Genomic DNA, 23120 nt, shown 5'->3' with positions numbered 1-23120 from the left:
AAGTAACAGTTATAATAGATTTTTGGTTCTGCCAATACCTCGTCCGAAAGATTTCGCCATCTAAAAGCTCCGATCATCTATCGATTTAACTTAGCCAATTTACTAGCCAGACTGTATTTTGTGCTGTAATGACGACACTGATGATGACTGGGATCGATCAATAAACAAGAATGGTATGTCTTAACAGACGCTATAGACTAGTGTAGAATTTTTCTTTTACCTTGCTAAGGGGAAACTACTTCAGGTTATTGGAAAAATACAAGGAAATTATTTTGTTGAAGATATTTTTAAAATCGACTGTGACCTATGGTATCAAGTTTCATCCTGAACTGGGTTGTACCGACATTTGTACCATAACTGTCCCCAATGCGTATTCTTTGCTGGTTTCTTTAAGATGTTTTTAAAATAGTAGAAAGCAACATATTTATTTTTTAACACTTTGGTCTGAAACCTCACTTTCCCACTTAATAAAATAAAATATAGATCCAGATAATGGCTACATTTTAGAACTATAATATTTTAGAACTAGATCTAGAGATCAATGTAGAAGATATAGACTCTAGATCTAGATTATCTAGTACTGCGACGTTAGTTCCTTTGCCTTTACTACTGCGAACAACTGATATAATTTTAAAATATTAAATATATTTTAATTATAAAAATATATAATCAATACTTCAACAAATTTTCGTTTTTCAACGTTAAAACTGCTAAAATAAGGTAAACAATTTAAAAGACGAACATTGCTAAACGAAAAAATCAATATTGAAAGCTATTCACTGCGATGCAGTCTCTTTAGAGATGACGTCCGGGTCATAGCAGCGCATAATTTATTTTGATTTTAATGTTTATTGAATGAGCAATACTCGTTTCAGGTATGTCTACTCAGCACACTGTACACATTTCATGTAACTTAGGTTTTGATTAAAAATTATACTCCACTTATTCTAAATATTAGATGAGTCTTCTTTTCAAATATCAAAATGTAGATTTCTTTCTTTCTACTCATTAATCCTTGTTAAATGATGACATGAAAAATAATGAAAATATTTTCATATTTTTTTTTTATAATTTTGTGTGTGTGAATTTTGTGGCTTTTTTAATGTTGTTGTTAATTAAATAGAGTCTAGGCCTACTCTAGGCCTAATTGCCCAATACATTTTATTTATTAGCCGTCCTGTCCCAGATAGATCTGAATTGGGAATCTATCTACATTAATCTACAACCATGATTAATATAGGCCTAGGCTTATTTTTTGGCCCTGATTACTAACTTTTTAAGTCTAGAATCTAGATAAAAAGTTTTTATCTAGATTCTAGACTTAGATTCTAATCTAGATCTAGTCTAGAGATCTAGCTCTAGATTCTAGATGGGCCAATTATTCTAGATTTCGTCAGCCTCTAACTAAATGAGTAAACTAATCTGCCCAATGGCTTACTCATTTTATACATAATTAATAATTATTCAAATTCAATACAAAGTGTTACACTTGTACTTTGTTTCATGTCACTTGAAAAAGTTTAAGTTTAAGTAGACTACACTAGATCTAGGCTAGGACTAACTAGAATACTAGACACTAGATCTAGATGTAGAGATCTAGGGTTGAAATGACATTTAGGCTAACTGCACTGTTTTACAATTTACACTCTAGGCTAGCTATACAGCCAGCCTCATTGACAGTGTTTCTTCCAGACTTTTTTCTCCGGGGGGGCACTTGAAATCTTCGGGGGGGGGGGGGCGGTAAACTTTCTTCGGGGGGGGGGGGCGGACACTGTTAAAAGTATATATTTTCTATATAAATTATATAAATTTCATTTCGTTCGGGGGGCTGTAAAAAAATTTCGGGGGGGCGATGCTCATTGATGATTATTGATGACTACTGAAATTGGAGTGTTAAAATAGTGTTATCATAATTGTTTGACTCTTCTGAAATTTATTGAATTTTTATTCTGTTATTTTGTTAGTAGTATTGTTATTGTAGTAATATTGGGCTGAGTTTAGGCTATGGGCTCTAAAATGAGGTTAGAAATATGGTTGTACTACAACTTGGTTGGATATTAGATACATATATGGGGCACTTTGTTAATGTTGACACTAGCTGTGCTAGTAAGTTGTATTAGAATTAAGTTTACTACCAGTAACCTAACCCACTTTTTAACAAATGTTCCATAGTTATGACATTATCATATGTTACGCTTAGTGAGAGGGGTTCACTTGATTCGATTCCATACCACTATATTACATTACAGTACCATCTAGAGGGGTTGTATCCACAAACAGGCTTCATGCACTTGCTCACCGAGACAACACAAGTGATGACCAATCAAAGAGATGAACGCAGATTTCGTGTTCTTAGATTTATTATCATACTTGTCTCACGTACATCTTTTCGCCACGACTATCAAGAGACGACTGCCCCACACACACACTACCCAGCAACCAGTCTCTACATAAAATTGTCACTGTCGCACTATACGGGTCATCATTCCATGCGTTCAACATACCTTTCGCACCAACATTCACCCGCACCGATCTACACTTAGAACATGCATCATAACAACTGGCATTACACATACTCAACTCCATGATATTTTATTTAAATTTTTGGAATAAGTAGCCTATATTTTTATCAGGGAAAATAGGTGTGTTATGAGTAGCGTTATCATCTCAGGTCCATTGTTAGTGTCAGAAATTAAGGCTAGGCTTATGGCGGGACTGGGTTAGCATTGAAATTGCAAGTTATAGGCCTACTTTTTAATTATAATTTACTACTAGAAAGAAAATTCTATTATTGTGGCATTGTCTGGCACTGGTATAATTCATGACCCTAATTTTCCGTTATAAGCCTAGAATTGAAGGGGGCATGCTTCTACTTATTAAACTCATGCTTAGAACCAGCATACCCACTCCACTCTGTTATGTGTCATTTGTTGCTATGCTATATGGTAACCTTTCTACTAATAAATATTAATAATATCATAAATATATTGCATATCCTTTTTAGTTCTAGTAGAAAGATCAAGTTGGCAGTATAAGCTGGCAGCCAGAAAGATGACATTTATAAAATTACATCAAACTGATTCATTATCCAATAATATACAGCTTCAATTGGCTTATTTATAAACATTAAAATTGTATGTGGTAGTTTTAAATTTTTATTGAAGCTTGGTAATCTTTTAAATATCTCTTTTGTTTTGAATTAAATTTGAATTTTTTGTTTATTAAACACCACATTAGAGATAACACATTGTTGTACAAGTTTTTAGTAAGCTGTATATGTTCCTTAAAATAGTAATAGATGTATGATTTTTTTTTTGTAGTTCAATACTTAATTCTATTAAGCCTAATTAATTTAGTTCAAAACATAACCTAACACATTTTATCTGGCAATTGGTACTTTGGTAATTAATCAAAACAATGTAATGCACCAGACCACTATGATAGCTACACTTGGAGAACCATCATAAGCTATTCCCTACTTGTAACCAACAATCAACATATTAACCATGCCTTTATCTAAACATTGAGGGTGTATATTTACTAGTCCACTAGAATTCTGTATTGTATTTGTTGGAACTTTTGTGCAGATATGAACTACACTTTTAGTAACTGTAGCGGGTTGTAGAATACTAACAAGTAAAGTACTTCTCAGCTATAAAAAAACACAATGATTTCTGCATCAACACATATTTTTATATATTTCTATTAGTATTTGAATTACATCTTTTTTTTTATAACTGAAGGAAAAATTAAATATAGTCTGGCATTTTCACAATGACAAAACATTTTCTTGGCATCTGACATGTAGACTACAGCTCAAAAAAAAATACCCCATGATCCAATGTTGTTGGTAATTTAACAGCTCGCCCACAGATAAATCTACAATTATATAGAATCAAGATAGTTGAAATTTGTGAGACACTGTCTGCTATTCAAAATTATATGATCATTCCCTGATTTTTTTCTTTTTCACTAGATATTTGAGATACTGATCAACTTTGAGAGATACAGAAGGTCCACAGTTTGCAAAGACAACACTCTGGTTGTTGAATCATGTCAGCTGAGGTGTCAACAACTCTCTCACCTGACGACAGTGAGTAAATCTTGTCATTTCCCCGTCAATGTTTAGTGTGGTTTTTTTTGTTTGTTACTTATCAAACAGTAACAATGGTCTCAGTATTCTTGAATTTGTTAGATCTATGTATAAAAACTTTTTTAATTTAAAAGCAGTCATGTTATACTGTCTATTTTTAGTTTTAAAATGTCTTGTTAAATACTCTGAAAAGATTAATTTCATTCTGGGTATTTTTATAGATCCTTTTTTTTTAATTATAAATTTAGTTAAATCGTTTTTTGATACTAGGTGTTTATTAGTTTGCGGGTAAATTATTTCAGGAAATATTTTTATTAAACATTTTTACATGTTTTATAGTTTAGTGGATGTAAAGTGAGTTTGTGTCTTTTGTGTCAATCCCAGCATTGAGAATATCTTTGTCCACCTGTAAGTGAACAATAGTAGCAACACAGATTGTGCAGCCATGCATGTATCAAGCATCTTATTTAGGTGTGCAACTATTACTGTGCAGCTAGCCAATTGTATCAGCCACCTAATTTAGCTGTGCAACACATATTGTGCAGCTAGCCAATTGTATCAACCACCTAATTTAGGTGTGCAACACATATTGTGCAGCTAGCCATGCATGTATCAACCATCTAATTTAGATGTGCAACACATATTGTGCAGCTAGCCATGCATGTATCAACCACCTAATTTTTTTCTGACTTGTATCACATTGCCCACTATTCTAAAACCAGCAACAGATTACCATCTCCATAGACTCCTCAGTACTTTCTAGTCTCACTGAACTAGTGGAAATCCTTTCACTCATCTGTTTTTCCAGAGGGAACATAATTAATTAAATGTTTTTAATTTTCTACAATGGGGCTATTATTTAGGTACATTGTTTTATGTAATGTATTTTAAAGAATACACTCTTCATAAAGTTTGTTTTTTTGTTACACAACATGTATTGTTAGTAAACATGGTAGATAACCCTTGAATTTAATAAAATAATGGAAATCAAGAGTTACTTCCCGTAATGTTTTTTTTTGTTTAGAATTGATTTCCTAGAAATGTTGACATATTGATAAAATTATTAAAATCGATCACTTTATAAGCAAAACATTTATGTTGTGTGTGTTAATAGCTTGCTTCTCTTTGTCATTTATAAGTAACGAATAATCAACTCTCTACTGAATCTCACTGATCAAACCAAGCTCTATATTCTCATCACAATTTTTCCCTTAAATCCCAGACTTGGCTTTTGAAAAGTTTAAGCCCAGAGGAAATTACAATATTATAGAAATGTTTAGTTTTCACAATGGAAGGCTATCAATGAGTGCCACTTCTCTACTGTCACTCTCTAGAAACTTAACAATATAATGGTAGTTGGAAAATAGAGGTGCAGGTAGCGTAGGGATACACTACAGTTCTAATTGAGAAAATAACACACTAGTTCTACTGGTGTGTCACTCTGTTGTGTAGATCATATAAGCACACAAGGCCTTGTGATGACCTTAGATGTGTCAATTAGCTGTGTAAAAGCTACTGAAATGGAATCTATGCTGATCTTAGATTTTATCCATAGCAACAGTTTGCACATTTAAGTCAAGAATGAGATTAAAAGTGAAGTGTTTTTACAACATGACCAACATTAGTTTCATGAGCAACTTTTTTTTCCTGTCTGTATCTTCCTTGATTGGGAATTTCTCCCCTTTTATCTCTGAATGGGATAGTCTGGTCAAGTGATAGGGCACTTGTTTGATTACCTGATAGCCTGAATTCAGATCCCTTTTTGGAGTGTACAGAATGTAGAGATTACACACATCTTTGTAAATTGGTAATGTAAGGAAAGAAAAATATTTAGTGCTGGTGCATTGTATGCGACTCATTAGAAAAGTAAAACTGTAGTAGAGATAACTGGTAAGGTGTATGAAAAAACTTACCTGTCTTTAGTAAGACATTAGCGGTTAGCCTAATCAGTGATAAGCTCCCTTTGGGGCCAATTTTTACTTTAAATATGACAAACATCACTTATTTTGGTGTAAAGTGGAATGAGTACTAGACGACTTTGGTGTAAAGTGAGTTTTTACTAGAGTGTTCTGGTGTAAAGTGAATTGAGTACTAGATAGCTCTAGTGTAAAGTGAATTGAGCACTGGATAGTGCTGGTGTAAAGTGAATTGAGTACTAGACAGCTCTGGTGTAAAGTGAATTGAGCACTGGATAGCTCTGGTGTAAAGTGAATTGAGTACTAGACAGCTCTGGTGTAAAGTGAATTGAGTACTAGATAGCTCTGGTATAAAGTGAATTGAGTACTAGATAGCTTTGGTGTAAAGTGAATTGAGTACTAGATAGCTCTGGTGTAAAGTGAATTGAGTACTAAATAGCTCTGGTATAAAGTGAATTGAGTACTAGATAGCTCTGGTGCAAAGTGAATTGAGTACTAGATAGCTCTGGTGTAAAGTGGATTGAGTACTAGTTTGGCCGGGGTTTGGGGCTGTAGATTGCTAAGGACCCGCGGTGTAACCAGTTTGATCCCCACCCGGCACCACACGTAATAGATTTGGCTTGCTGTAGCTGACTCAGAAACCTCGTCCATAGCCACGCTGTAATCCATCTCCCTTACACTTAGATCGCTGTAACCCTTCTTCCTCCTCTAGCAATTATTTTCTTTTTTTATTTATTTATTCTGTCAATCTTCATCTGCTGGGGAGGGGCGGCTACTCTTCACCAGCCAATTGAAGAGGACGCACTGCTCGGGCCTATCGCCTCATCTTTCAGCGCCTTTGTCTTCCATTTTTCCCGAAATTCCAATTTTCTTTTTATAGCCGCGCTAATTTTTTTACGTGAAGAAAAATGTAAGTGGCAGGATGGCTCCAGGTTTGGCAACATAAATCTTGTTAGATAAAAGAAGTAGCCCCAGAGTCCCTGTACGGCCTTTTGCTGGGGCCAGGCCGAGCAATCCAACCCGCGGACAGTCGCTGGAAGCTGTGTTAGCCCGGCCCTTGTTTCAGACGCCCCGTGTGGACACGGGACGGGGGCGCTTGTGTCAAACTCCCGGGCCGGGGCGCTTGAAAGCCTCTCGACAGGGGGGACTTTTTCTTGGGCAAACATCGCGGAGGTTACTGGCGGCGATACGGTCAGCCGGGCTTTATTGTCCTAACTTGATTGGTTTGCACGGAGTTTCCAGCCGCCACACCTCGAGATCTCTTCAAAAGTAACGAGAATTCTCGCCCTTTGACTTCTGGGACGTCCTCTTAGGAACTTTTCTTATAACTTTTTAAAATGAAAGTTTAGCATTTGCCTTTAATTGTTTTCATGAAGCAAAGCTTTTAGTCGATATATTCGTGACACCAGTAACAAGTTTTAAATTACTTTTTTGTTTCCATTATTTGGTTAGGTTGTGTATACTATGTTTGGTGCAAACTATTGATAGTATAATCTTGACTTGTAGGAAAGAGCGATGGCTTCATGCTTACACGCAAAGCCGTACAAGAAACCCATAGAGAGGGCTAAGTCTTAAATAGAGAGTCGTTAGCAGTCTTAGAAGCAGCTTAATTTAATCTGGCGTCTTAGGGGTGGCTTAATTTTATCGGTGTCCCAGCTTTTGTAAGGCGGTGACACGTAGGTCTCTGTACTCATAGCTCAGCTAAATGAAGGACCCGGCATGAACAAGTGCGCTACATTGGAGGGTCCAAATGAAGATTGACGCCATCTTGTCCAGCCGGCCGGCACATCATGCAAATAAATGGACTGGCAATGAAGGAGGCCGAGCTAACAGAGTTACTGTGGAAGGGTCCCGAGCTTAGATTCAGTGAAAGCACTCGTCTTGTATGCTGCTCACAACTTCTGGAAGCCAGGGGTTCTTATGTTGTCAGGGGGTCTGATGAAAGGGGAGATAATTCGAATGTGTACACAAAGATCTACCGGAGTTACGGTTCTTTGGGGGCGATAAAATAATCAGACGTGGATTTGGATTTTTTTTTTCATCACACAAGACTGACATTTTTATTTTTAAAGAAATGTTTGAATAAAAGAAATGATTGGGTTGGCCTATAATACACAATATTCAAGGGTGTCTGAATACAAGACAGAATTAGATTAGTGTCTAATACACAACAAGGATAAAGCTTGAATCGAGACATTACTTCTTTGCTTAAAGGGTTCATATTCCCTTGTACTAGTATAGAGAGGGATGTTACCCCCACAAGACATCTCTAGTGAGTGGAGACCCCGACAAGACGTTAGTCCATGTGTGAAGTAGATACCCCCACAAGACGTCTGTGTGGATCATGTACCCACAAGACGTCTGTGTAGATCAAATACCCGCACAAGACGTCTGTGTGAAGCATATACCCACATAAGACGTATGTGTGGAGCAGATACCCACACAAGACGTATGTGTGGAGCATATACCCACACAAGACGTCTGAGTGGAGCATATCCCCACACAAGACGTATGTGTGGAGCATATCCCCACAAGACGTATGTGTGGAGCATATACCCACACAAGACGTCTGTGTGGAGCATATCCCCACACAAGACGTATGTGTGGATCAGTACCCACACAAGACGTCTACGTGGAGCAGATACCCACACAAGCCGTATGCGTGGAGCATATCCCCATACAAGACGTATGTGTGGAGCATATACCCACACAAGACGTATGTGTGGAGCATATACCCACACAAGACGTCTACCGTCTCCCGATCCCCCCCTCCCTTGCCAAGCTCCCCTTCAACTCGTGTTTACGTTTGTTTATCGGCCATCTTTAATTACGTGTCTTCCGCTTCTTGAGTTTTCCCTCTTTCTTTTAAAGCATTTATTTTGAAACTTTTTTTTTCTCTCTCTTGAATTGATCGCTGCCTGCACATGTTTGTCCTGCACATTTCCTATGATGTTTTGTCCACATAGAGCCGCATTGGCGCATTCAGTGGAATGTTATGATAAGACAAACACACTGCAAGACGTAGATCAGGGCTTTGGATTTCTCGCTGTTGTATGCCTACTTTTACAGTAAATAGTTAGCCTGCATTCTTGTTTTCACCACCATGAAGTAATTTAGTGGTTCTATATTAATTCACGATTTTTTTCTGTTGAGATCCACTATTTATTTGGTATATTTGATATTGCTAAGTGATGAAGAAAAAACGGATTTCTCGAAATTACGTTAAAAAGACCTAGACCAAGAAACTTTTAAAGATAGATATTTGACTAATGTCTCTTTGTGCCTAGTTTTTTTTTAATTTATGAGGTGTCTTTCCATGAGTGTCACCTTTTGACCAGTCCCTTCAAGACGTGTGTCACCTTATAACCAGTCCATTCAAGACGTGTGTCACCTTATGACCAGTCCCTTCAAGACGTGTGTCACTTTATGAGTGACCAGTCCCCTCAATATGTGTGTCACCTTATGACCAGTATCTACTAGGTGTGTCACCTTATGATCAGTCCCCTCAAGACGTGTGTCACCTTATAACCAGTCCCTTCAATACGTGTGTCACCTTATGACCAGTCCCTTCAAGACGTGTGTCACCTTATGACCAGTCCCTTCAAGACGTGTGTCACCTTATGACCAGTCCCTTCAAGACGTGTGTCACCTTATGACCAGTCCCTTCAAGACGGGGGTCACCTCATGACCAGTCCCCTCAAGACGTGTGTCACCTTATAACCAGTCCCCTCAAGACGTGTGTCAACTTTTGACCAGTCCCCTCAAGACGTGTGTCACCTTATGACCAGTCCCCTCAAGACGTGTGTCACCTTATGACCAGTCCCTTCAAGACATGTGTCACCTTTTGACCAGTCCCCTCAAGACGTGTGTCACCTTATGACCAGTCCCCTCAAGACGTGTGTCAACTTTTGACCAGTCCCCTCAAGACGTGTCACATTATGACCAGTCCCTTCAAGACGTGTGTCACCTTATGACCAGTCCCTTTAAGACGTGTGTCACCTTATGACCAGTCCGTTCAAAACGTGTGTTACCTTATGACCAGTCCCCTCAATACTATGTCACCATATGACCAGTCCCCTCAACACATGTGTCACCTTATGACCAGTATCTACTAGGTGTGTCACCTGATGACTAGCCCTGAATCCGAATCGCCTCCCCCACGCCCCCACCCCTGTAATGTAGCTGTATGACGTCAGTTTCCACCTGGCTGGCCCGTGTTACTGAGATTGATATGTTTATCGATTGACCAGACAATCTCTGGTTAGTATTGCCTTGTAGCGACCAGCTTTTGGGGATGTTTTGCTGGTCCATGCTTGTAGCTTCCATCTTGGCTAGGACTTGAGCTATGGACACTATCATACAGACATCCTTAGACCAGACACCAGCATAAGACATCCTTAGACTAGATACAAGCACAAGGTACCCTTAAACCAAACAACAGCATAAGACACCTTTAAACCAGATACATTCGGACTAGACAACAGAATACACCATTAGACCATACACCAGACAACCACCCATAGACCAGACACCAGCATATGACACCGTTAGACGAGACATCAGCATACAGACACCAGCAAAAGACACCCTTAGACCAGACACCCACATACAAACACCATTAGACCAGACACCAACATAAGACACACTTATACTAGACACCAACATAAGACACTCTTAGACGAGACACCAGCATATAGACACCAGCAAAAGACACCAGCAAAAGACACCCTAGACCAGACACCAGCATAATACACCATTGGACCAGACACCAGCATAAGACACCCTTAGACCAGACACCAGCAAAAGACACCCTTAGACCAGACACCAGCAAAAGACACCTTAGACTAGACACCCTTAAAAAATGTTCCAGATTTCCTCCGAGCCGTCGTCTCTAATCTTATCCCACTTGTAAATCCCTCCCCCCTCGGGCGAGTTGTATAAGATTATTGATCCCGCCCATCAGTATAGATCCAACTCGGAGCTTGTTTGCCAACACCAAAATGGGGACGGGTTATCGCCCGTGGCATGCTTGGCTTTTTGTGGCCCGGCGACCGCAATATTTTCACTTTTGTTAGTTTTCTCGCGGTACTAAATTCTCTTACAGGATCAAGCTATACAGGAGCTTGTTCCATTCTATTGGCCTAGTTCCCCCCACGCTCCCTGACAATTCGTTTATTACAAGATTTCCCGGAGATTCGGGTTATGTAAGACAAGTAGGTCACGTGGAAGAGACTGTAAATGAATGAGTTGGTTTTTATAGCTTCTCCTTGGGTCAGATTAGATCAAATCTCGCTGAGTGAATTGTGTACTCGTGTCCTCAAATATTTTTTAAATCAAGTTTGATGTCTGAATTTGATGGTAGGCATACAGTGTATTTACTTTCTTTCATTTTAGGCAAAATGTACTCGGTATTTTTGTTAGTCTAACTTATTGGTCCACTCAGATGTAGTTCCATTTATTTTAGATCTTACTTTCACGAGACATACACAGTAGTTTTTGTTATTCTAAATTCACCTTTTTTTGGTTATATTTTCTACTTACGGCTTAAAAGGTTAACTTTCAAATATGTTTTCTCTTTACAATTAAATATTTCAATGTCTGTAATAATGAATTGTATGGATTTTAATCTCAATAAATATATGGTTATACTGCTAGCTATAGTTTCAACTGACCACTCGCTAGACGTCAATAAATCTCTGCTAACTATAGTCTCAGCTGACCGCTCGCTAGACGTCAATAAATCTCTGACTGCTAACTATAGTTTCAACTGACCACTCGCTAGACGTCAATAAATCTCTGCTAACTATAGTCTCAGCTGACCGCTCGCTAGACGTCAATAAATCTCTGACTGCTAACTATAGTTTCAACTGACCACTCGCTAGACGTCAATAAATCTCTGCTAACTATAGTTTCAACTGACCACTCGCTAGACGTCAATAAATCTCTGCTAACTATAGTTTCAACTGACCACTCGCTAGACGTCAATAAATCTCTGCTAACTATAGTTTCAACTGACCACTAGCTAGACGTCAATAAATCTCTGACTGCTAACTATAGTTTCAACTGACCACTAGCTAGACGTCAATAAATCTCTGACTGCTAACTATAGTTTCAACTGACCACTTGCTAGACGTCAATAAATCTCTGCTAACTATAGTCTCAGCTGACCGCTCGCTAGACGTCAATAAATCTCTGACTGCTAACTATAGTCTCAACTGACCGCTCGCTATGTGTTTCACATATTTTGAAGCACCTTAGTTTGGTCATCAATGTACTAGTACTTAAACAACCATCAGGTTTGTGAATATTTGACCAGTTTTAAGCTACTTATATAGTCAGAACAGAATGAAAATGCTGATGTAAGTATGAACTATTTGCAGCACTAGAGGCCTAGAGGATATTCCATTACTGTTGAATTTGATTTATTGAGATTGTGAGCAATCAATAGCTATGTGTTGTATACTGTACGTCGTCAAGGATTGTGTCTAGTGGGAATACAGCGAGAAAAAAAAGAACATTTGGAAGACTCTGGTTTCTTTATTGGTAAAAAGTACATTCAGTTTTCTATACGTGAAGTTGTAGTCATACAGACAGTTACATTGAAGTTGTATTGATACCAACAAAGTAATTGTTACATTGATGTTAATTGTTACATTGATGTTGTGTTGATACTAACAAAGTAAGTGTTACATTGAACTCAGGCTGTCGTGTTACTTTTCCCCATACTTTGACCGAGGACGAATCCTCCGAGGGTTTACCTTGACCTTGACGCGTGAGTGGAACATTGGTATTCTCGTGTTTCTCCCAGCGAGGACTCCAAGCGAATTTTGACAGGGACCAAATAGAAAAAAACTTTGGTAGCCGTGTAATTAAAGGGAGCACTGGGATTCTCTGGTCCATTTAGCGGCACCTCGGCTCTTGACTTCGTTAGCTGAAGGAGAGGGATGCTGCTCCTCTTAAGGTCAACCTTTACCCCACCCTCGGGCAAGGTTGAAGAACTCAATAGTTCGTGCTCTAGTGGTCTTTGAGTCAACGTTTTTGGTGATATATTTTAACTTCATATTAGCTCGACCTTCCCTTCATTATATTGCTTTAACAGTATCTTTACTGGGAGAAAATGGGAAGTTTTGCGAAATGTATATATAAATCATTTTTCGCGTTTTTCGCGTTTGTTTCAGATGGTAGCTTCGCGAAAATGAGGTATGGCTGTAGGCCCTACTTGTTGATGAAACTGCTAGTTACCCACCCGGCATGAACTAGTTCCCGTGGTCTCATGTCCGACACGCGGCTATTGTCCACGTTTTACTGTCCCCCACCAGCGGTAATTGTAGCTCCTCCTTATCTCTGTGTGTGATTTATACCAGCATTCACTTCCTGAGTCCCCCCGCCCCCCATCACAAGGCTAACGGTATGCACTGTGCTATGATTTGTATGTGCCTTTCACCGTTTACGATCAGAACGCGGGGGAAGTTTTGTCAACAAGCAAAACATTGTTGAGTCCCATGCAAATATTGAAACGAAAACCATTTCACTGAGAAAAAGTGGATTTTATATTATTATTTTTTTTAGATTTAAATACAAATGGACATGCAGCGGCTTTTGACTATACGACTTTTGATAATCAATAACTGATACTTAGTCTAGTTCTCATCACATGCAATCGCCCTTTTAATTTACATGTGGGATCCCACGATTCTATCCTAATTTATAAAAGGCCATGTGCGCTCTTCTCTCTCTCTCTCTCTTTCTCTGTCCGCAAAAAATTTTCGCCGGACATCACGTCAGAATCGGCAGCGGTATATGGAGAACTTTTTACGGACTTTTGTTGAAAATAATATGTTAGATGTTTTAAATGTATAACCACAATTTTACTTAAAGAAGAAAAATAAAAATTAAAGGCGTATTCGAATGTAGAGAAACAGTATTATTTATGCAACCGGAAAAGCATTAATATATGTGAAAAAGAACGCATAAAACTGTGACGTCACTATTGCTTATACATTAACTAATGACGTCATCTGCCGTGTTAAGAATGAAAAGAAATGAACTATTTCATTCAAATTTGATTTAGATCTACGTACACTATGAAATGTATACAATACAATTTTTCCGGCCTAAACTCATAAAATTTATTTTATGTATTTGGATTCTAGATCTAGAGATTCTAGATCTAGACTAAATCTAAATCTAAATCTACGCAATAACTAGATCTAGACGTAGACGCTAAGATCTAGATTTAGACTCTAACTTCTCTAAAATCAATTCCAAAAATAAATGTCTATATTAGGACTAAACTATTTCAAGACTTATTTATTTTATACAAAATCTTTGTTTGGAACTGGCTAATTTGGGATAAAAAATTAATTTGAAAGAATAGGCATATTCGCGTAAGTTAAGATTTTAAAATACGTGTTTCATTCTCCGTATTTTATAAGGTGCCTAAATAGCGGAGATGTTAGTGTACATTAAACCACGCAGGTGGTGCGGGTTCGAGACACAGCAAGTCAACTTGGTTAATGTATTCTTTTTTATTATGCTCGGGCTAAATTTAAAAAAAAAATTCTTTTAGGAATCTAGATCTAGATCTAGATTGTCGGGTGTCCGATAGGGCACTTCCCGGCGCCGCAGGCGCTTCAAATTTGGCATGATCTTGCCTTGGTGCGACAGAACACGGGGGCCGGTTGGCCGAAAAGTCTACGATGTGGGGGTCAAAACTGACCTCGACTGACCGGTACCTTATATGAGCTATAAATCGAAAAAAAATGTCCACGGAGGAACCTCTTCATAACTCTTGAGGTCGTAGACCGACCTTCGGGCGAATTAATTAAGCATTCAAATTCTCAATGTTTTCGAAAGCCTAAGCGAAGCTGGGCAGCATGCCTAGTGTTTATATAACCTTTGTACAGCGATCACAATCTCGGAACTAGTGTCCCATTGAGTTCAGCAGTTATCGTTGGCTTTGTTTAATATGTGATAAGCTCTGAAGTTGATCGGCATCGATTTGTGAATGAAATCAGTGGAAGTATCTGCGCAACTTTCCTGCAAGTAGTTCTGATAACAACACAGCCATTGTTTCCACATCAATAATTTACTATCGAGTTTCATCAAAGAACGTAAACAGCGGCCCCCCCCCCCCCCGGGCCGGTCACCTCGAACTATGCTATCAGCCCTTGTCTCCCATAAACACTCCAGTCTGCTCCAGCAACAGGCATGTGACCGAAACCACGCATAAGCTATAAAGCTATCACATGTTAAACGACGCCTGCTGCCCCGGCCCCTGGAGCCGGTGACTCAACCTATTCCATCCGCGTTTTATCTCCAATTTTCAGCCATAAATGAAGCGAGTTTGGTCGGGCGAGGCTGACTCCTCCCGACACGACCATCTCATTTCATGGCCAGCCGCCGATGTTATTACTGGCCACCCGTCCCCCGGGGGCCACACCGGCAAGCCCATTGGATTCTTGGCGTTATTGGGTTATTGGAGGGGTGGGGCAAGGCGGGGGCACAATTTGGGTGATTAGCAGGTGCGATCATTCTGTGCACACCCTGCCTACCCTCACCGTGACTCTCTATTAATTAACATCGTCTTTAGAGACTCGCCGTCTTCGTTACCTAAGTCCTTGTATTTTGTTAACACGTTTTTTTACCTTAGCCCCTAACACTTATGTTAGCCTTTAACCTAAGCCATTAAAGCTTGTCTTCACTGTTCCCCTACATCCGTGTGAAACCATGTTTTGCTGCCCAGTCATGTTCCCCTACATCCGTGTGAAACCATGTTTTGCTGCCCAGTCCTGTTCTCCTACTTCCTCTTCCAGCGTCCTTTATACATGGTCCAGCCGACCGACGAGCCTTATAAATTGTGTAACTCGTGTTATTGAAGTGTTAGGGAGTCAGGTTTCGGTGTTTAATTAAAATCAATTATTGAGAGGATCCGGTAATCGCTTCTCGTGATAGACCCAGGCTGATTGCGTCATGTGCGGCATTGATACCCTCCCCTCACCCCCACTGTGAGGGCGTTTCAACTTACGGTGAGAGCTCATCATCTAGCTGTGTGTGGGATGAGATCACAGTGGGATAGTTGTCATGGGACTAGATGACAGTGGGATAGATGTAATGAGACTAGATGACAGTGGGATAGATGTCATGAGGCTAGATGACAGTGGGATAGATGTAATGAGACTAGATGACAGTGGGATAGATGTAATGAGACTAGATGACAGTGGGATAGATGTCATGAGGCTAGATGACAGTGGGATAGATGTAATGAGACTAGATGACAGTGGGATAGATGTCATGAGACGAGATGGCAGTGGGATAGATGTCATGAGACGAGATGGCAGTGGGATAGATGTCATGAGACGAGATGGCAGTGGGATAGATGTCATGAGACTAGATGACAGTGGCATAAATGTCATGAGACTAGTGTTTTATATGAGACTAGATGGCATGAGAATATGAACTTTAACATTGACTGTGGTGTAATGTACCCATTGGTTTAGATAAAAATGGTGTTGACATTAGGTGACATGAGAAACTGTGATTTTTAACATTGATTTGTCTGGTGCATTGATCCGTTTAGTCGCGTGTTTAAATTCCTTTTTGAAGCATTTTTACCAAGCTAAAATGACAAATCTGTATTGCTATGTATTGGCCTCTACACCATTCTTCAATAACCACGATAGATCTTCTGACTATAGTACGCATCAATCTGCCAAGTGTAGGCCAAAGATAGCATCACCTACTTGTGTAGTTGAAAGTATTACCATCGATTTATTTCCGTTATATGTTGTACTGTCGTTGTCGACTCTGCTACCAATGAAAGCACAGTTAACCCCCTTGTCCGATAATTTCCCTTGATGTAGCAATCTTTTTCTCCGCTAAATTTCCCTCCCCGTCAATTTCTACGCCTGATATGAAATTAGGCTGGAATAGATTCAAGTAAAACAGATCTGGCAACAAAATGCTTGAGTGACCTCACTTCATCCCCGTCTGTGATTAGTTTGCGCTCCGGCTCATTGCTCGCATTCGTGCGGTTATTTGGTTGAAATCTGGACGTGCCGGGTGTTCGTGCGGTTATTTGGTTGAAATCTGAACGTGCCGGGTGTTCGTGCGGTTATTTGGTTGAAATCTGGACGTGCCGGGTGTTCGTGCGGTTATTTGGTTGAAATCTGGACGTGCCGGGTGTTCGTGCGGTTATTTGGTTGAAATCTGGACGTGCCGGGCCTTTATGGCTGGCTGTTTAGAAAAGTTTAATATAAAGTTGTTTTTTTTCCTGTGGTAGAATTTGTTTGTGGCCTAGACTTGTGACTGGCACCTTTTTGTAATGACATTTTGCAACACAATACTTTCTGTGTATATTCGAAGGCCCGTTGTTTTTCTTCAAATGTTGTTTCACGTCTGCCTGTACTAGCCCTAACAGGACTTTAAGGACCTGTCTGTACCAGCTGTACCGTCTCGTCTGTTGCCAGCCTACCGACCGGAGCCAGGGACCTCCGTCATGTGTTGACATCTGGTGGAAAGTTTGACAGTCTAGGACCAGCGCTACGCTACAGCCCGGCCTGTTGGTATCGCTGGACGTGGCGTGTGGGGTGGCCGCGCTACCCACGGCTCAAGCTCTTGTACCAGAGCTGACGCCATCAGATGCGACCGTGGCTCTACTTTCGATTCATTCCTGCCTCCCTGGACAGTGGTCTACAGCGAATAGCAATCGATAAAACCACTTAGCTCCTCAGAACAATTTTACATAAGATTTTTTTTTTCTTTCTTAGGTTCTCATTGCCCAAGTCTCTTGGGCTTGATAACAATACCGTAGAAATATTTTTTTTACTGCAAGATAGATTCTGTCCATCTAGACGTTTCATCTTCTTTTATGTTTCTCATACTGCCTTGTTACGTCTCTCGTTGGCCGAATTGGACCCGGGGATACGGCGAGGGGAAAATGAAAGTCTGGGAAAATGGCGCAATAAAATGTGTTGCAGGAGATGTAGATACAAGTTTCTTCACTTGAGAGTTGGAAGTTGTATCAGTTAAAGATGGATGTTGTATCAGTTAAAGATGGAGAGTTGGAAGTTGTATCAGTTAAAGATGGAGAGTTGGAAGTTGTATCAGTTAAAGATGGATGTTGTATCAGTTAAAGATGGAGAGTTAGAAGTTGTATCAGTTAAAGATGGATGTTGTATCAGTTAAAGATGTAGAGTTGGAAGTTGTATCAGTTAAAGATGGAGAGTTGGAAGTTGTATCAGTTAAAGATGGAAGTTGGAAGTTGTATCAGTTAAAGATGGAAGTTGTATCAGTTAAAGATGGAAGTTGGAAGTTGTATCAGTTAAAGATGGAAGTTGTATCAGTTAAAGATGGAGAGTTGGAAGTTGTATCAGTTAAAGATGGAAGTTGTATCAGTTAAAGATGGAAGTTGTATCAGTTAAAGAGGGAGAGTTGGAATATGTATCAGTGTAATCAGTTAAAGATGTAGAGTTGGAAGTTGTATCAGTTAAAGATGTAGAGTTGGAAGTTGTATCAGTTAAAGATGTAGAGTTGGAAGTTGTATCAGTTAAAGATGTAGAGTTGGAAGTTGTATCAGTTAAAGATGTAGAGTTGGAAGTTGTATCAGTTAAAGATGTAGAGTTGGAAGTTGTATCAGTTAAAGATTCCACACACGTTTGATCCATGTCATAAGATAAAACACAATACAAGACAGCAGACTTTAATGTTATACAAGACAATAAAATTTGGTTTTAATGTTATACAAGGCATTAGAACTTGGCTTTCGCTGTTATGATTAAGAGAAAAAACAACAGTTTAGATACATTTTTAAAAAAATCTCTTCTCCCCCCCCCCTCAACAAATACTTCCTAAACAAAAAATTCCGCACCGAATTTTTTTATATTACTGATTTTCCGTTTATCTCATAAACAGGTTCGGGACTTAATGACCCTACCCCCCTCCACCTCCGCATTTCTGCCTCCATCAAATAAGTCTGGACCCCCCCCCCCCACACACACACACACAATTAACACGACTTTCTGTGCACACACCACTAGACATTGCCACACAGAACCAACCATATTCATGTAGACCACACTCCAGTAGACCACACACCAGTAGACCACACACCACTATACATCGCCACACCAACCAACCACACACCCTACACACCATCACGTCTCAGCACCAATCCTATAACGATACATCCCTCTCTGTATTAAACTATTGTTAAGATAAGAGGGACATTTGTATGCATATATTCATGGATGTTTGTTGTTCTCTTGTGCAATTGCCCATCTGTTTCTCTTCCAAATATCTGGGTCAGTGTAAACTTTTCATGTAAATAGCCCTTTCTAAACATGTGTTTACCGTGATAGTTTTGTTATTTCTTACAATGTTTACTTCAACTTGTACAGTGCGACCGTTAGAGGTACTAGTCTCCCCTGTTGTCGTGTTTGTTTTTGACAGCACACAACAATGAAACTAGTCCAATAGTCATCAAGCAACTGAGTTGTGCACAAAAACTTGACACGTTTCAAAATTATCAATTTTTTTTTAAAGCACAAACCAGGTTATTTTACCCTGCGTAACGTTTAATATTTAAAACAAGCTCATTCTTTTATAGTAGGGGTTTTCTCTTTAAATACTTGCTGTTTTTTTTATTTTATTTTTTATTTTATTTTTTTAAGAGAAAATATAAAATGTCATATTGGATATTTATTCTGTGACCTTTATCAAGTTTGACACTAACTGGTAAGGATTAGTTTTCTTTATGTTAATGGTTACAGACGGAATGTCTTCTACTTGACATTAACTACTGCTGAAGTCAGTGGCTGCTAGAAACTTGTTCACGTCTGCTAGAGACTCTATACAAACCAGTGCCGTTACAAAAATTGTTTCTTTATCTGACAGCGTTAATTTATGGAGCTCTGGAAATCAATGCAACAAATTGTCACTGATAACTCTGTTTGCTAATTTGATGGGTGAGCTCATTTAAAAGAAAAAAGTCAATACGTAGATAGTTATTGGCGTTTGGATTCGAGTTCTACTGTGGTTAAGTTTGTTGGAGGAGACCATTTTGTGGATGATGAAAATACATAGGTGTCAACTTGTGATGGCAGGGTGCAGCATCTAGGCACGTATCACGTGGTACGCGGGTAATGATGGGTCACCCGGTACGTGCCGGGTTGAGTGGGGAGGTAACGGCCCGGGGGTGGCGGGTGTAACCACCGCCCTAGACCCCCGCCATCCATCTCCTGACAGTTCTGGTGCTGGCCTGTCAAAATAACGGCACCTTCAATATTTTCATGCAGGCTCTGTGTTTGATGGGGTGTGCCGCTAGACCGGTCGTTAGGGCAGGGCTAGAAGTTAGGGCAGGGGGCATGGTGTGGAGTTAGGGCAGGGCTAGAAGTTAGGGCAGGGGGGCTGGGTTGGGAGTTAGGGCAGGGGGGCTGGGTTGGGAGTTAGGGCAGGGGGGCTGGGTTGGGAGTTAGGGAAGGGCTAGAAGTTAGGGCAGGGGGCATGGTGTGGAGTTAGGGCAGGGCTAGAAGTTAGGGCAGGGGGGCTGGGTTGGGAGTTAGGGCAGGGGGGCTGGGTTGGGAGTTAGGGCAGGGGGGCTGGGTTGGGAGTTAGGGCAGGGGGGCTGGGTTGGGAGTTAGGGAAGGGCTAGAAGTTAGGGCAGGGGGGCTGGGTTGGGAGTTAGGGCAGGGCTAGAAGTTAGGGCAGGGGGGCTGGGTTGGGAGTTAGGGCAGGGCTAGATGTTAGGGCAGGGGGGCTGGGTTGGGAGTTAGGGCAGGGGGGCTGGGTTGGGAGTTAGGGAAGGGCTAGAAGTTAGGGCAGGGGGGCTGGGTTGGGAGTTAGGGCAGGGCTAGAAGTTAGGGCAGGGGGGCTGGGTTGGGAGTTAGGGCAGGGCTAGATGTTAGGGCAGGGGGGCATGGTTGGGAGTTAGGGCAGGGGGGCTGGGTTTGAAGTCAGGGCAGGGCTGGGGGTAGGGCAGAGTTGGGGGGGTAGGGCTGAGAGAGGGCAGGGCGGGGGGAGGTAGGGCTGGGGGTTAGGCTAGGGCTGTTTGCCAGGGTATAATTGGCTGCAGGGGTATTGCTAGCAGCTGTGTACACTTCAGTTTGGATAGGGTTAATTGCTGGGATACGGCTAGTATGGGTTGCTGAGGTGTGGCCTTTAGTTATGATTGAATGCCCGAATGAACACTTGCCCGAAGGTCGTCTGCCCAAAAAATGTTCGGGCAAGTGTTCTTTCGAGAAATCGGGCTTTGGGCCAGCGGCATTCGGGCAAGTGTCTTTCGGGAATTTGTCGTAGACCCGGCTTGCAAGTATGGTGTGGTTGGTTGGTTGGTTGTTGTGGTATGGCAGTCTCGTAAGACAGTGCTAGTTGCTCGGATATGCTCGGTTAAGAGGATAAGGTAACACGGACATATTGAAGCTATTGCTTTTGACGACCAATTTATAGCTCCCGGCCATGCTTTTGTATTATCAAGTTAGTTTGCGAGCAATACTGAAGATATGTACGATAAATATTTCCTGCGAGAACAAAATTGTACAAAGCATCAAAGTCTAGATGCATATGTTTATCATTGTGAAATTACTGCACGTATTTATGTAGTGATAGTGCATGCTTTTTTTAAAAAAAGATCTGGCGACATCAAGTACACGATATTTTGATCTGAAGAATTCCTGGTCAGTTCAAGGTGTTATTAGTTTCGTCACTACCTCAGTGATTTCATGAGCTTCTGGAAACTGTCGTCACTACCTCAGTGAAACTCTCGCAATAACACAATCATGTCATGGGCTACTGGAAACTCTCGCAATAACACAATCATGTCATGAGCTACCAGAAACTCTCGCAATAACACAATCATGTCATGGGCTATTGGAAACTCTGGCAATAACACAATCATGTCATGAGCTACCAGAAACTCTGGCAATAACACAATCATGTCATGAGCTATTGGAAACTCGCAATAACACAATCATGTCATGAGCTACTGGAAACTTGCAATAACACAATCATGTCATGAGCTACTGGAAACTCGCAATAACACAATCATGTCATGAGCTACTGGAAACTTGCAATAACACAATCATGTCATGAGCTACTGGAAACTCGCAATAACACAATCATGTCATGAGCTACTGGAAACTTGCAATAACACAATCATGTCATGAGCTACTGGAAACTTGCAATAACACAATCATGTCATGAGCTACTGGAAACTTGCAATAACACAATCATGTCATGAGCTACTGGAAACTCGCAATAACACAATCATGTCATGAGCTACTGGAAACTCGCAATAACACAATCATGTCATGAGCTACCAGAAACTCTCGCAATAACACAATCATGTCATGAGCTACCAGAAACTCCCCCAATAACACAATCATGTCATGAGCTACGAAAAACTCTCGCAATAACACAATCATGTCATGAGCTACCAGAAACTCTCGCAATAACATAATCATGTCATGAGCTACTGGAAACTTGCAATAACACAATCATGTCATGAGCTACCAGAAACTCTCGCAATAACACAATCATGGCATGAGCTACCAGAAACTCTCCCAATAACACAATCATGTCATGAGCTACCAGAAACTCTCCCAATAACACAATCATGTCATGAGCTACCAGAAACTCTCGCAATAACACAATCATGGCATGAGCTACCAGAAACTCTCCCAATAACACAATCATGTCATGAGCTACCAGAAACTCCCCCAATAACACAATCATGTCATGAGCTACGAAAAACTCTCGCAATAACACAATCATGTCATGAGCTACCAGAAACTCTCGCAATAACATAATCATGTCATGAGCTACCAGAAACTCCCCCAATAACACAATCATGTCATGAGCTACGAAAAACTCTCGCAATAACACAATCATGTCATGAGCTACCAGAAACTCTCGCAATAACACAATCATGTCATGTGATGCTGAAATCTCTCTTCATTAAAGCGGAACTAATCTAGAACGCTGTCGATAATACATCAATCCACATTTTTTTCTCTATAAAATTGCTATAATCGATTTTTAAATCTTAACGGTTTAACATTGAACTAGTATTTTAAGGGAGAAGAAATAGTTCGCTGAACTAGTTTAATGCTAGAAAT

The 23120-nt window shown here is 40.2% G+C and overlaps 1 protein-coding gene across 1 annotated transcript in view; it reads left to right on the top strand.

The window, feature by feature from the left end:
* The first annotated feature begins 801 nt into the window (after positions 1-801).
* LOC131938327 (protein Fe65 homolog) overlaps positions 802-23120 on the top strand; it is a 69199-nt gene continuing 46880 nt past the window's right edge. Inside the window, exons 1-2 of the mRNA XM_059296336.1 lie at positions 802-875; positions 3977-4093. Of these exons, the coding sequence (XP_059152319.1) occupies positions 4054-4093 (40 nt within the window). The 5' untranslated portion in view covers positions 802-875; positions 3977-4053. The remainder of the gene's footprint in view (positions 876-3976; positions 4094-23120) is intronic.

The sequence above is a fragment of the Physella acuta genome, unplaced genomic scaffold (assembly GCF_028476545.2).
Source record: "Physella acuta isolate Inbredline_101_S28 unplaced genomic scaffold, ASM2847654v3 ptg000017l, whole genome shotgun sequence".
In the NCBI taxonomy this organism is placed as follows: domain Eukaryota; kingdom Metazoa; phylum Mollusca; class Gastropoda; family Physidae; genus Physella; species Physella acuta.
The sequence above is the reverse complement of the archived record's forward strand: the minus strand, read 5'-3'. Positions and strand labels throughout refer to the sequence as shown.